Genomic DNA, 16,119 nt, shown 5'->3' with positions numbered 1-16,119 from the left:
CAGATTGAGTGGTTTGTTGGGATCAAAAGCCATTTTTCTCCAAATCTTTATCTTATTCAGAAGTTGAAGCAGTTTGAGTTATCGAAGCAGTTTCAGACACCAAAACAATTAACTAAATAACCTTTAAGTCATTATGGTGGTCAGTGCAAACCTATAAAGGCACACAAACGTGAAATGTGTTTGCTTACGGTTCAAAACATCAATAAAGTGATCTTGAAGCACATGTTTCTTGTTATTAAATAAGTCAGTGACACATTTAAGCTGCTTATTTAATTCATCCACATCAGGACAATCCGTCTCTTCTTGGAGTAAAGCCACATGGTGTTCTTGTTGCAGAATTTTCTGATGTATCTCCTAAAGTTAAAAAATTAGGACAATTTTTAAAAAGAAAATTTTGAAGTATGAGCAGAAGTTCACTGTATAGAGATGCTTCAGTACATGCCAGAGTTTTGCAAAAGGGTTTAGTCTTGCCAATGTGTCAAAATAATTTCTTAAATTACACTGGCATTAATGAAGCAATCAGTTGGTAGATATAAGCACTAAACTCTCCTTGAGCAGTGTCCATAACCCTGCATGCATACATAATCACACATTCACTCATGCATAGTTTGGCATCACACAGAATACATATGTGAACAGTGATACAGTATGTTCCAGAGCATAATACCTAGAGGTTACAATGCCTTAGCTGCCACAGGCATTATTTCACCCCTAAATGCCTTATCCTGAATGTTAAGTCCCTGTGAGCTAAAAGATAACTTAGAGGGAGCTAGGAGAATTAAAAACTCTTTCTTCCAATGCCTGTGATCTCACTGCCCCCAAACACTAGTGGTCTGACACCCAAGGTGTACATATCCACTCACTGATCCACAGGAGGTTTAAATCTTGCCAGCCTAAACCTCCAAGCAGGAGCTTGAGTTTGAGCAAATATTTGGCTGAAGTTGTTTACTGGGAGGTCCCCTTGCAGACAGGCTCAGGTGGCACAAAGACATCCTCTGTATATTACCCAGTCTTGGAAAATATACAACCCAGTATTCCCACTACTGTTTGAACATATCCTGGGTGGCATATGTTGTTGTGCCTAGGATTAACCATTTCCAATAGCTGCAAGGGTTAAGAAACTACATGTGGTAACTCCAGTGAAAACAGGCTTTTCTTTCATGTTTCTGGCATCTTAAGGGAATATTCAAGCAAGGCTCTTCACTTGAGTTATTCTAGCAGTTTACAACTCACACAGGACAAACACTTATGAATACTTGGCCAAGAGAGAAATAATGAACAAATTAATTAAATATACATAATTTTGGCATGCTACCTCTAATTTAGTAAAGATCTCTAAGGTGTCTGAAGGAGATAAAGCTTTTAAAAGTGATTCAGTCATTCCAATCTGTGTCTTGGCCAGATCAAGGTCTCCTTTCAGTTCTGCTGTGTTCACAGTGAGTTCAGTGGTCCGTCGCTTCGTTGACAAGAGCTCTTTTATTAGCTCCATTTTTTGCACAACAGATGATCTGATGACCTTAAAATTGGAAACAAACATACATAAATTATACTGGATTAAATTCCTAGAATATTACAAAAATCCATGATAGACATAAAAAGAAATTAAATTATCCAAAGTCCAGACATTTCAATCACAGTTTGTTCCAATTTGTTTCTGCTCCCACTCCACAGAATGAAAAATAATAGTATTTAAGCCCTGCTTTTCTGAGGACAAATAATCTCAGTCTGTCTTTATTAGCATATGTACTGGTGCTGCTTTATTAACAAATTTATTTGTCAGTCTACTCCAGTGTCTACTCTGAGCTGGATTAAGGCCTTATATTCTCTTCACTTGCCACTAAAAAGAAGGTGGCAGCTTTCTCTGTAGCACACCTCCATGCAGTGATTCCATCCGGGCAAATTCCCCACAGAGACCCAAAAAACAGGCAAGGGTAACAGAGAGGTGGGGAGCTGTGAGTGGAGACTATTCACTAAGGAGCAACAGGTCCTTAACCTCATCCTTAAGGCTCTCACTGATCGCACGAGGCAGGAACTCAGTGGGATCATGGCCACATGCTGAAACACCACCTCAGGGACCCAGGGTAGCTGGTGTTCCCAAGGAGCACAGTGTGCACAGCACAAGGTTGCTGAGTCCTTTCCTAAGCTCCTTAGATCACTTTACCCAGTGAAACTCCTGAGTTCACTGCCTGCTGAGGATAAACACAGAAATAGCCCAACGGGGTCAAGCTCAAGGTGCATCTGAGAGACAGTGCAAGCAGATGCTTAGGGAACTGCTACAGGATCAAGGCAGGGCTACCACAGTCTTGAACAGTGGAGGAGGATTTATTCTTTGCTGTTTGAAGTTAACACAAAAGGATGATGAGGTCCATTGGGCCTTGTTGTTGGCTAGTAGCTCAAAGGCAGATATCACTGATATTGGCCTGTTTCAGCAGGCCTGCAAAACAACTGGATCAGGCCTAAATCCCAACGAGGCACAGAAGTGACAGAGGTCTTTGCGTTTAAAATGACAGGTTTGGTTCTAACAGCTTGAGACAGACAACAGATGAAATGTTACTGCTCATAGCCAACAAAATGCCTCCAAAACTCTTTGGGTAGATTTAAGTCAAACCAAGGAATTAGTGTGGCAAAGACAATACTGAAGCAGGGCTGCAGTAATGAGTAATGACATGCCAGCTGTAAAAGCTTCTTCATACCTGCAGCTCCAGTGGAGGTTCATTACTATTCAGAAGTTCTTCTATCTCAGCCACCGTGTTGTCAAATTTCTGGAGTTTCTGCTCTTGGACTCGTAAGCATGCCTAAAGGTGGAAAAAACACATTGGTAACTGTGTCCTCCCTCCCCAAAAACTACATTTCCATGTTTCTGTTAGAAAAATTACATTAAAATATTCTGATTCTGCATTTTGGCATGCGGAGCTGTCACAACTCATCCATTTCCTGATTTTCATTTTAGGAACACAAACATTCTTTTGTATTAGAGTCAGAAAAATTCTATATTTCTCAGGTAAAACAGTTGTTAATGCAAATCTAGCATAAATTTAACAATTTCAATTATTTTGCTTCAAGTAAATTTGCAGGAAAATAATCTTAATTTTGCATTCATTTCTTGCTGTTTCTGTTAAAGGGATATTCTCAGATGTTACAGATAAAGTCAAGAACTGGTATCCCAGTGATGGTATGGATCACACTCTGGTATGGATAGGATAAAATACAACACATGCTGTAAGCACTTTTTAAATATAAGTCCTCTGTATATTAAAAGACCTCTACTCATTTGAATAGATTTTGGAACAAGTCAGTAATACGAAGGTAAAATGCCAACTTCAACTTATGAACAGGATAATCACATTATCTCATAACCCCAGATCAATATTCCAAACTCCCCCAGGCCAAAGCATTCCTTTACAGTCTCTGTACAAGCAACCATCAAAACGTAATGCACTCCTTATAAGAGTTTGCATTTGCATGCAGGCCACAGGAGAAAGTAGCACTTTTCTCACACTGTTTATACAGAAATTATCTTTAAATACACAGTCAAACAATTCATTACTCTTCTTTTGTGACAGGCTTCTTTGAAAACACATGCACCAGTGCTCTGCTGGGAGGTCACAAACGACCCCGGGGTTTCAACCCTATGTAACATGATACACATTGTAACAGTTGGGGGTGGTTTTTTTGTAATTAACAGATGTCTCAGGATCAACAAAAAAAAGAAAAATAATTAAGTGATAAAGGAACCTGATGCCCTCTGCACTTGAAATCATTTTACAAAAATACCAATGCACTGGGTTTATTTTCTCTCATACTTTGCTTTTAAAGTAGCTCATGGGAACGTGGTTTGTCTCTCCCTTGCCCTATTCTCCCACCTCCTTCGAGAATTACCCTCTCACACAGAGGCAGTGGAGTAACCTCAGTGTAGACACCTCCAGCACAGCCCTTCCTAAGCACGAGCAGAGTCACACCGGGGGCACGGTCACATCATGCCGGACTTGAGCAGCTTCCAGGTTACAAAATGGCTCTTAAACGCAGTTTCCAGCTGGTGCCTTTTTGCTGGAGCCTTCAGGGACCTAAACTACCCCAGGTAAATTCTAACAATACACTGGTAAACACATTAATAATGTGACAAAATGTCCACCGCGGCAGAGTGGATATACCACTGTTTCCCTGTGAACATCCATACACAAAGAACACCTTGGCGTTTTCCTGCTCTGCAAATTAAAACAAATGAGCAGTGCTAACAGGAGGAGGAAAGCTGCAAATAAGCACAGTAAAAACCAGGGCATCTGTAACTTGTAAACACTGAGAAAAAACTGCCTGCATATTTTCAAACAAGTGGATACAGGCTAGATATATGTCTCAACCCCACTCAAGCAGGAAATTATTTAGTAGACACCGGTTATAACCACAACGAAGCAGGACAACTGGTCCATTATGGCCCTAAAGTCAGAAATTAAATATTTACCCTCTTCAATGCCACAGGCCCAGTGCATGTGTTTTTACACCCAACTGCACTCTGATGCCAAGAATTAATGCTATAATCTGTGCAAAAATCTGTGCATGGGTAGCCCAGGCTCTGCTGATGTCTGCCTGTGTGCAGCCCTTGGAGACCCCCAGCAGCCAGACACTGCTAAGGCTGCATTAAGTTACACTGGGGAGCACAGTGGGACAAGGAGAAAATAAACCACCTCTGCAATCTCTTCCTGAACTGTGTGTTGCCCAGCTGTTTCTGATGCTCCAGTATCTTCCCTGATTGCCAAGTTCTACCTAGAAAACTAATCATTATCCTAGACACACTCTTCCCTTTCTTCTCTATGCACATGGAAATATGTGCACCGCTGCACTCCAGGCTCAAACTTTCCAGGCCTTCTCTTTGCTTATATTTATACAGCACAAATGAATGAGGGGGGTTTTCTAATCTAAAGGAGTATTTGCAGTGCTGCACTGACTGAAAACAATTTAGTACACATATGCACTATCTATGCATCAGTTTCCAAGACCTGTATCCTCAATGACAGGTAATATCTTCAGTGAAACTACCCGTGCAGATACAACTGCAAATGTTACAACTTCCTCTGCTTTTCCAGTGCTGATATTCCTAGGCAAAATGCATGTTTATAGTCCAAAGCCCATATCATTACTGTATAAATGAAGGGTAAAAAATATCTATTCAAATTACCTTCAACTGCGTGAGGTCCTCTTCAGTCAGGCAACGGTCTTCTGCATTCTTGAGCTCTGCATTTGCCCAAGCCTCAATTGTGCCAGATAAACTTAGAAGTTTGTCCCACAAAGCCTGAGCTCTTCCCAAATTATCACAATAGTTTTCAGTCTTTTCATTGATCTACCAGGAGATTGATAGAAAATACACATTTCAAAAATGCTGAGTTATATTCTAAAAGCAAAAGCAGAACAATAAAAATCGGAGCGAGAGATGAAAACACCCACAAAAACAAGTGCAGCAAAGGGGAAAAAAAAATATCTCGTGTCTTCACAGTAAACTGGTCATGGAGAAGATATTTAAATCCCTGCCACACATGTCACCAAACATACCAATCACAACAGCAGCTTGCCAGTTTTAAGGCAGGTTTAGGAAGGAGCCTTGCTCATTAATGTTTATCTACCCCCAGTAAATACCATCTAATCTCAGTATTGATGCACTGCTTAGATCGACGGTGGCAAACATTTCTCACCAAAAGCACTGGCATTGTAATTTTCCAGATTGTCTCCCAAGTCTAAATCCACAGAAGTTGTAATGGAAGCTTACAGATTCATGCAGAAAGCACAAATATTGCCTTTCTGCATTTCCTAGAATTATTTACTGCCAAGGAATACCCACGATATAAAGCACCTGAGAGATCAGAAACATTACACCAGTAGACACTCTGTAAGCTTTGCTCTGGTAAACACTTGGATTTATCTCTTAAGAATCTCTGCCATATTGGACTTAATTTATTCCAAATATTACACCCGTGTCAGAATCAATTACTATAATGCATAACAGATAAGACCACCCTGATAATTTACTTTTTACATACATCCAGCCATCTGTCCACAATAACGTTAGCCTCATTCTCGAACGGAGGCTCCTCAAAGCTTCTCATTTTATTCAGCTGGAATTGCAGGTTTTTGCAGATCTGATTTATTTTGTCTACATCTTCAGAGTGATCATTAAATTCTTCTTTTGCCTCTTCAATCTGTGAAACAGACCACATGCATGTTTGCTTATGACTGTTTGTTCAGCAAAACAACTTTAACTGATGTGCAGTTCTTTTCAGCTTAGAGAAACAACAGCGTTACACAAAATAATCTATTTTGTACACTGTGGTGAGACTAGGAATGCATCCTGTGTTGTTATAACCCTGTCATGCCAACAGGAGTATTTCCCTGCTAGAAATCCATATCATTCTGTTACTGGCTGCTAAACAGTTGAGTGGGAACTATGGATAATTTATTTCTAAGACAGTCAAAATCACGGTTTGCTTTAAAAGTCCTAAGTGCAAGATCCAAGGGGACTACGCATCCATACAGAGAACCTCGGTTACAGAGATAAACAATGCACAACATAATCATCTGAGACACTATTACAAGTCTAAAAAATATGACCTGGCATTCTGATCCTCAGGTTTTGAACTATTTAAAAAAAAAAAAAGCTTAAATCCTACTTAAACACAGATATCAAATATGTCACTGCCAGAAACTGAAACATCGCTTTTTTCTTTTTTTTGTTTAAACACTAAACTGCTCCTTTGTGTTTACTTGGAATGTCAGTGTTTACAAACAACATGGAAGCTTCCTGGAAAGGAAACACTGACCTCTAGCGCTAGGCACTTTGAAACTAGCAGCTCTCCTTATTTCCCAGAGACGTTCTGGGAAATCACATCTTCCCACACTGACACTGCCAGCTGCTGAGCTCAGGGGAGGGACGGCAGAGCAGCTCTCACAAACCAGAACAAGGCAGAGGACCTTCTCTGTTATTATTTTATATAATCCTAAATAACAAATCATCAGCAATCAAGGACATGACTGCACTGTGCCACAGCAATTTCAGAGCATTCAGAGATTCTGAGACTAGGAATTGCAAAACTCAGGGTGAGGAGGAGGGGCTGTTACCAGAGAGGGGTCTCCATACAAGCAGGGGCTGGGATATGCAGGCAATCTCCCCTGCAGCAGAAGCCCATGTGGTATGAAGTGCCAGAAGTGTCACTGGTGGAACCAAGAAGAAACCCTGCCTCAGCTAAAAGGAGGTGGAACACACAGACACCATCCCATTGCCTGAGGGAAGAAACCACTTACAGTCCTTCTTAAATTTAACCACCCCAGGCACTGCATGAGAGCAAACGTTCCTGAATGATATAGGTGATGCCTCATCAGAAAGCCTAAAAATAAGATCTGAACAAGTAGTTATATAACCCAGCCAGGAAATGTGAAACCTGTACAGTAAAATGGTCATGATGGGTATGCTGCTCTTCCCCTAATCCAACTATATCCAGTGGTTGTACTCATTTAGCCAAGAAGCTGGCTGCCAAATTTTTGTCTGAAAAGGTGGAAAACTTTAAACTAAATGAGGGCCTGTCCAGCAATACCTGCTCATTCAGTATGAGTACCTCATCAAGTAATGTAAAAGCTATTGTAAATGTTTAACTGCTATCAAAGACAGCTTGGAGCAAAAACAATAGGACTTCATCCCATTTTCATACTAGATCATAGTTCTTCCATGGGGTTTAGAGTTTTTTTAAATCTCTCTCATTTAACAAAACCTTGATTCATTAAGCAAAAACAGACTTAAATCAACTTAAAACAAAATGAGGGTATAGGGTCTCTAAATGTATTTTGGAAGCCAAAGTGAAAGCAAGGTCTTAACATCTGCCCTAAATGCTGAGGGTACAAGGACAACCCTACATGTGAATGCTCCCAAGAAATGCTTTTCTTTCCACTAAGTTCTTGTTACTCACCTTTGTTATTAGTCTGTTCAAATTCTCCTTCCCCATGTAAGAAGTTTGCTGTGAAAGCACAATCTCCTGTTTCTGGATGATGCTGGTCAGATTCGTTTTGCAGCTCTGGTATAGCTTCAGGAGCTCCAGAACCCTTGCACACTGCTCCTGGCTATTAAAAAGAGACCTATTATTTATGCCCTAAGCATAAAAATGCAGCCTGAACCTCTTGTCTGCTTCCTTCTCCTATATTCAAACATGTGAGAAAAGAGGTCATGAACTATACCAGTCAAAGTCTGCAATACTGTGTGATACCTGGTGTGGTATTCAGGCAGTTTTTGGAATCAGAAATGCCATTCAACATCACATGCTTCTGATTCAACATCTAACTGTGATGAGATCTGAGCAGTTCTGTTAATATGATACTCTCCACCTGAAAGGAGAGCTCAGACACCAGTACACTGAAATACAGTTTGCAGCAGACATCACAACAGCTTGGGTGGTGGACAGTGGGAGATGCCACTTTAGGACAGCCTTCAGTGGGATGTGAAAACAGATTATTCCCACTGACACTGTGCACGCCATGAGAATTAACCAGAACTGTGTCAGTCCATGCAAAGCCTCTAGGCATCTTCAAACAACATAATGGAAGGGCAGATGCCCTGGGTGATCAATCATAGCTTTTCCCAGTCCCCACTTGCACAGACTTATCAAACCAAACTCCATTAGTCTTTTCCTGCATAAGAGACTGTTTCCCTAGCTGTCCTCTTCCATTTGTTACAGTTTGACTTTTCTTTTTGAATGTGCTGGCATGAAACGCATAGCAAATACAGAAGACACATCATTCCCAGCAGCAGCCAGGTTTTTCTTTGGGATACCAATTAAGTCCAACACTTCACTGCATACCTGCTAAATTATGAGACTGAGATGTCTTAAAAATATACAAAATTCATGAGCTTTGCCTACAAACTTTGATGTGCAATTTTTGGTTTAGTGATAGTTTACACCATCATAATGATAATAGTTTCTACTGTATCAATATTTCATTTACTTTAAAGAAAGGTCTAAGGTTTTTTTGTTGGTTGATTTTAAAAGCAAACTTCTTACTTGTACAATATTACTTTAAAATATAGCTTTTCTCCTTACCATTCAGCAAGCAAGAGCTTTGTATCCTCCCATAACCTCTCTGTAGCTCTGCACTGCTCATTTGCTTCCTCTGCTTTTTCCTCATGGATCTGTGGGAGCTTATTAGCAATTTCTTGCATAGGTTTCATTTCAACAGCAGCACAGTCCAATTCCTTTTCCAATTCTGTTAATGATTTTATCCTTTATTAGAAAAAAATGAAATACAGCCTTATATTAAAGTAATTCTTTGATATGGTTCACAATGTAATTATTAGGTTCCCCAGAAATTCATCGTGAGCTCCACATGCTATATTAAATGACATCATAAAAAGTCTAATTTGATCTTCAGTTCACATAATTTGACACAGGCCTTCAGATGAGTTATGTTGACCTTAGCTCTTTGAGAAGGTAATCCAAAATCTTAAAAGGCAACTGGGTCTGTATGAACATAGTGAATCAGTTTGTATTAAAAGGTAAGTGCATTCTGTCTATCTTACACTGCAGAGTTTCAGATCAGGTGTGTCAGTGCACAGCAAGGGGACCCATTTCCCTCTTTTACAGTTTTCTTGCTGAAAACTAAGATCACAACAATCAACCTTCTCCTATTTTTTCCTCCTAAGTGCTTCAAACATACACATAGAGAGCAACTCAAAAGAAAAGAAAAAATGGAGATGGCTTCCTTACTTAGGCTGCGATGGAACAAATAAAACTACATCCACAGTTTCTGTCAATGCTCCACAGATACTTCAAATTTCAGTGCTCTGAAGGGGCCCTCGAAGGGGCCACAGGCTGACTTGACTGAAATTATGAAATTAAAAGAGTTTAAAAAAGAAATCACCTTTTCTGAATAGCTGGAATTGTTGGATCCTTCAAGCCTATTTTGTTAATTCTGTCACGTAGATCCTGAATGTTTTTAAGGAGTTCAGCGTTTTTTCTGGAAAAAATCTCATACAAGTCTTTTTCTTCTGTAAGCACCTGTTCACTTGGGGGATCATAAATCGTATTTAGCTTTTCAGATAAAGTCAGAACAAGGTTTTCACAGCAAGTCTTTCTCCCACATTCAGCATCTTCCAAACAGATATCAACAGTTTTCAGGCGTTCATCCAAATGTTTGGCTTCTTCTGCCATGTGAGAAACTTCTTGTGCAGCCTCTCTCAAAGCTTTTCCCTGTATTTCAGGCTGACCTGGGGGATCTGTGAGACATTTGATGGAAGACTGAGTCTTCCTCAATGAGGCCATAAAAGCTTCCAGATCTTTAAGGACTGTCTCGCGGATCTGCATTTTATTGCTCATTTCTTCAAGCTGGTTTTGATAGTAAATCATAATTTTACTTGCAGCTTGCAGGTCTATTGGATTAAATTCATCCCTTGCTGAACTATCTAGGTGTTCCAACTGTTTGCACACTTCAATCTGATTTAATATGGATCTCTGTAGCTCCTGAAATTGAGAGAATGACCAACAGTGTTAGCAAGTGAAAGAAAACATATATCCGGCATTCAAGTGAACCTATGACTGAAACCCAAATTATACTAGCAGCAAAACAAGTATGATAAACAGGGTAGTTAAGAAAGAAAACCTATTCTGGACTTCAGTGGAGGGAATAAAAAAGAACAAACAAAAAAAATCAAATAAAATGGTATTCCACACACAGGGAATCTGATCAGCACTACTGAAAGCCCAGCAATTTTTGCAGCAATCAGACAAGAAGGAGAGGAAGATGATGAGAGTCCTGGCACTGAAAGCAGCAGGCTCTCACAGCAGGACATCAGTCAGAGCACAGGCAAGCACGGCGATATTTATTACTCTGCCATCTTTTAAGTTCTTCATGTTATACTTTTGCAGGAGACTTACATGTATTTGAAAATCTCTTGGTGCAGTCTGTATGCTCTCTGGTTACAGCCCTCAAAGAGCAGAGTGTCAGTGTTGTGAAACTCCAGCTGTGCAGTGAGCTGGGAAAGAAGTCTGAGTCCTTCCAGCCTAAAATGATCAGGCAGAGAGTGCACATGCTCTCTGCCCTACAGCTTGAGAGACCTAAACCCTACTTCACTGGAGAGCCAGGGGTAGACAAACACAAACTTTCAGTCCTATGTAGCTGTCAGTGAACAAAACAATATTCACCCTGCCTAATGGACCAGGGCCTAGGCATTAGACATGGATAGCAAATGAACAATTACTGCATCCATGCAGAACTTCCAAATCAATCCCAAGGTGTGCTCAGATACTTCAGCGGATGTGACACAGGCAGTTTAGATTAGCTCACAAATTAACACCATACTATGTATATGGCTCCACAAAATTATATAAGGCAGTGGGAACACTGTAAATCTGCATCAAAGGAAAGTCCTAACATAAGACAAAATGTTCACGATAATGTTTTTTACAGCAGAACCTGCTTAGGGTCCCTGGCTGCCTCTACAGGAACAATGACATTTAAAGCAAAGGCAGTAAAATGCTGTTACAGATTTTAGAAGGCTTAGGAAGTCTTGTCAGCAGTCCCAACCTCCTGAATGAAAATTCCATTAAACTGTCTACTTCCTACACATTAAAACCCGTTCTGGCTAGGGTGTGGTCTCTGCATCCTCCCTTACCTTCAGTTCCCTATAAGCAAGATCACTGTTCATCAGATTAAACTGCTGGATGTCCTTTTTCTTCAGCTGCTGATCCAATTCACAGAGAAGAATGGATTCATTTTCTATTGGCAAAACAATTTCCAAAGCAGTCCTTAAAGAGTTCATTCTGCAAGAAAGGTAACAAAGCATGAACTGGGAAGGCAAGCAAGAAAAGTCACTCTCCATTTTACAGCACAAAAAGCCACAAAAATAATGTAATTGACTGTCTAACAGATCTAATCCTCCTCCTCCTCCTGAGGTCAAAGGAGTTTTTCTTTCATTAATGAGAAAAGAAGTGTGAATCGCTGTGAATTTAACCAGAAGATGAAAGGAAATAACAGCAATATATGGGAATATTGCACAGTGATGTTAGAAAGATCTGGCTCTGTGCTTCTTGGGGACATTCAAACTATCTGTCATGTGCACATGAACCAAGAAAAATTAAGAACTTAATTTTACGCAATTAAAAAAGGTTAAAAATTCGCAGGTATTTTCTGTAACATGCACTATTCCCCTCAAAACACACACATTAGTTACAATGAATATTCCTTAGTTAATATCACAAAGTGTTATTTTATACCTGGTATTTATAATATCCTGAAGCTCCTTCCACTCTCCTTGTAGCTTGTTTCTTGTCTCAGAGAGAGCAGCCTGCTGCACTTCAACCCCAAGATTTTCTAAGGTAGATGAGATGTTTTCCAGCTGTGTCCAACCAGAACTGATTTCACTCTCTATCACCTAAGAGATAAGCAGTGCTAATTGCATTAACATGATCTTGTTTTTCTCAGTGGACTGGACAGTTCATAAAACTACAGTCACAAGAGGCTCTTACAAAAACAGTGAAAATACCACCTGAAAGTAGGAGTTTCTATTGCTTTTTTTTCCCTTTAAGATTCCATTTTCAGCTGCATGCAAATCTCTAGCAACTTTTCATGATGAAAATTTCCATGCCAGATGTATGCTTTGGCTACATTTTATAAAGGATTCAATAAATATGACTCAGCTATTCTTACTTCAAGAATGAAAATATCTCCACTTAGCTATGTTCAAAAGAAAAAAAAAAAACAACTAAATACAGAACCGAACCACATTCTGAGATGCTAGCTAAGCTTTGTACTCCTTTCAAGTAAGGCCTTGAAAAATTGCAGTAATAAACCCTCCAGCATCAATACTGTGCCCTTTGTCATTCCCCTAAGGATCTCACAAATCTAATCAAGTCCAGGAAAAGTTCCATTCCGCACACACACCACTGTCACTTGGCGGTTCAACTCTGCTGACTCCTCCAGCCCTGACCATCTCTATCACTTACCATGCCTGCCAACAGAAAAAGCTGCCCTCTGTGGTTTTTTTTCCCTATTAGACCTATTTTAGCCTGCAGGTACCAAACCAAGAGTCACCAATTTCTCCTTTCAGCAACGCTTGAAAAACTCCACTGCTAAGCAGGAATGCAGTTCTGCTGAAACCCAAACCCTTGATCTCCCTTACACTTCTAATAAACCTGGTGACAAGGATGCTCTTTTTCCCTTGGCAATATATGTAAACATAGAGAGGTGAAGGCTCTACATGAGAAAGTAACAATTTAGGCACCAACTACGTTTTTAGAAGACAAATACTTACCTGTAGTTCAAGCAGCTTATTCTGAAGGCATGAAGTGCCCTTTATTTCATCAGTAAAGCCAGATGCTACTTTATCTCTGCTGATTTGTAGCAGTTCCTCCAGGTTACTTCTTTGTATGTTATAGCTAAAGAAAGAGGAAATCACTTTCAGAGAGAATATTACTTCTAATTTAATGGAACATTGCAGGCTATGGGACTTGCTGACCAACAGATTACCATGCAAAATAAGAACAGTCTATTGCAAATACATATTTTGACGAAGTCTCAAATGAATGGGCACAAATGAGGACATATTAAAGAGATGAGATATTGTTCACCTGGTTAATTTTAAAGTATGAATGTCTGCCTGCATTCTCTACATTCAATTTTATGAATGTAAAAATGTCGGTTCTCTAAAAACTTGTCACATTTTTTTTACCTTGCAATATTTGAAGTTATTAGTAAGGCAGGTACAGCTTTTTCTGGCCCAAGAAAAGAGCAGAAGTAAAACTTCTACAGCTATAAGTGTTCTTGCTATAAAATCCTCCTGTTTGAAGTATTTAGCAGCTGCAGTGCTTCCTTATCAATTACAGAGAAATATTAAGCAAACTGTAGTAGAAAAAGAACAGAATTTTGCACAGCAAAAGTGCACCCTATGTTTGATATATTCAAATAATCTGTGAATGTCTAGCATAGCATCATCTCCTGATACACATGTATTTTATTTTCTAAAAATTACCTCTCTAATAAAGCTGGTATGGCCAAATCCCTGTCTTCCTCAAATTTCTCTGCACAGCTTTCTCCATTGTGATGTTTCACATCTGGTTCCAAAACTATATCTGCAGCAGGTCTTGAGGTCTAAGTAAAAATAAAAAGGTTAACAGTGACCTCCACATCATGCTGTGTAATAACACAGTGAAGCCTAACAGACATCTGTGAACTCCTGAAGGAAGGAATTGCTTGATGCATCCCAAAGGAGATGAGAGATACCATTCATGAATACAAGATGTGTTTAAACTCAATCATGACCCTAAAGAGCAAATTTCTGAATACTTGCAGCCAGCTTTTTCATTCTTTCCACAGAAACAGACAAACGCCTCCAAGTCTTCATTATTTTTCCTCCCTCTGTCCTCTGAAACTTGTTCAAATTACAGGGATACTATAGGGGATTTCAATATGAACCCACCTTCTCACATGACTCTCATCTGAAAACCATTTTTAGCAAAATATCATGCAAGGTTGGAGACTCACATCTCCTTGGGATGCCAAGTCCTGTTCCTTGCATGTTAACTTTTAATATTTACTTAATCTACATTCACAAGTATAAGGGGGTTTTGATTTCTGTGACAGGTTTGAGGTCCTATCACAATGAAAATAGTAAGGGAAATAACCACTTTTTCCTTTTGGCAATGATCTCCCTTTGACAGAGCACTGTTCTTTAACAGTAAGTCTGGATTTCTCACCTCCTGTACCGAAAGGTTATCGATTCCTTGAGAAGAACCAGGCTCTTCTCCATTCTCAGAAGCAATAATGGAGCTCCTACAGTTTAAAAGAAATTTCAGCTTAAGAATGAATTATGAAATACAAAGGGAAAAAAGAAACCCTAGCCAAAGATTAAAACATTGCAGCTGTGATGAAGGGTAATCAAACACTGTACTTGCTAGTTTATGAAACTTCATACTAAGTGTTTAAATGTACAGTTTGTCCAAAGTAATGTCCTTAGTAATGTCCTCGGTAGCACATTTACACTATCACAAAATCTAGCTGTATAAGTGATTTCCATGAAGCTACAATACATCGTGCCCTCAGCCACCCACCCTTTCTGAGGCGCCTGTCCTATCCCAGCACGAGCCAGCAGCGCTGTGGAAGTATCTGCCACCATTTGCTGAACCTTTTCTAGCTTTTGTTCACAGTCTGCAGTGAGTGTCTGTATTCCTGGGACAGTTCCTTCTGACAGTCTTCCCAGTATTTTAAGGTCTTCTAATGACTTCTGAAGTTCCCTCAGGCTGCCTTCATGTGAAAAAGAGGCCTAAACAAAGAAAAATGATATAATAAACTCATGTTAATTCATGAGGATATGGAATTATTCACATACGTTTTCTTCTACTTCCACTATCTTCTCGGATGAGCACACTTAAAAGTGTAAGCTGTCAAACCAAGAAAGAAACACTTGTCTCAATTTTTTCTCAGAGTCAGGACAGAAATCAGGTTTCTGGCAACATGTTCCCCAGCTGTATTCACAAGACTACACTGAGTCTTGCTTGATTTTGAAATTCATTATGTTACTACACTTTTAACTACTTTGGTCCCAAGGCTTCTTCATCCTCACATCAGATAGGCATGTCTCATTGACTGCTGAAAAAAAAAATAGAATTTTTTAAAAATATTTCTCATCAATTATTATACTTATTAGGGTAAAATCCGGATATATAAAAATCTGGAAAAAAAAAAAGGGAAAAAGATACCATCTACTTAACGAGGAGTTAATTCTAAAACTATGCAAGAACACTAATATCTGCAGACAAAAAAGGTAAAGAAATAATTTAAGTGGCCTCTTTGTTCTGTGTTTATATAACATAGAGCACAAGAGTCCTGTTTCACAAGAACAGGCTGCCATAATGTACCTAAAAAGGAGGAAGAACAGCAAAGCATCCACAAAGAGAGGTAAGTGAGCAGAAAAGGAATATTTCTGGTACCTCATGTTCCTTGATGAGCCCTTTGGTTTTATCCATACTTAGGAGTTTCTTCTCTTTGCCTAATTGCTTATTGATTTTTTTTAAAGTTGCATTAAATTTCTTTTTTTCCCTTTCTACCATGAGCTGGACATAGGACATAATTTCCTGACGAACAGCCTGCAAAATTCAA

At 39.4% G+C, this 16,119-nt stretch overlaps 1 protein-coding gene across 1 annotated transcript in view; it reads right to left on the bottom strand.

Moving 5' to 3' along the window:
• The window catches only part of SYNE2 (spectrin repeat containing nuclear envelope protein 2), a 179,849-nt gene that overhangs the window by 116,898 nt on the left and 46,832 nt on the right, over window positions 1–16,119 (bottom strand). The window contains exons 22-36 of the mRNA XM_027637580.1: window positions 15,951–16,106; window positions 15,072–15,283; window positions 14,718–14,793; window positions 13,994–14,112; window positions 13,277–13,400; window positions 12,240–12,397; window positions 11,639–11,786; window positions 9,889–10,487; window positions 9,072–9,251; window positions 7,947–8,097; window positions 6,030–6,188; window positions 5,174–5,335; window positions 2,694–2,795; window positions 1,316–1,516; window positions 189–354 (exon numbers count right to left, since the gene is read on the bottom strand). Coding sequence (XP_027493381.1) covers window positions 189–354; window positions 1,316–1,516; window positions 2,694–2,795; window positions 5,174–5,335; window positions 6,030–6,188; window positions 7,947–8,097; window positions 9,072–9,251; window positions 9,889–10,487; window positions 11,639–11,786; window positions 12,240–12,397; window positions 13,277–13,400; window positions 13,994–14,112; window positions 14,718–14,793; window positions 15,072–15,283; window positions 15,951–16,106 — 2,713 coding nt within the window. The remainder of the gene's footprint in view (window positions 1–188; window positions 355–1,315; window positions 1,517–2,693; window positions 2,796–5,173; window positions 5,336–6,029; window positions 6,189–7,946; window positions 8,098–9,071; window positions 9,252–9,888; window positions 10,488–11,638; window positions 11,787–12,239; window positions 12,398–13,276; window positions 13,401–13,993; window positions 14,113–14,717; window positions 14,794–15,071; window positions 15,284–15,950; window positions 16,107–16,119) is intronic.

The sequence above is a fragment of the Corapipo altera genome, unplaced genomic scaffold (genome assembly GCF_003945725.1).
Source record: "Corapipo altera isolate COAL_440 unplaced genomic scaffold, ASM394572v1 23, whole genome shotgun sequence".
NCBI classification, from domain to species: domain Eukaryota; kingdom Metazoa; phylum Chordata; class Aves; order Passeriformes; family Pipridae; genus Corapipo; species Corapipo altera.
This window is presented reverse-complemented; position numbering and strand designations above follow the sequence as displayed.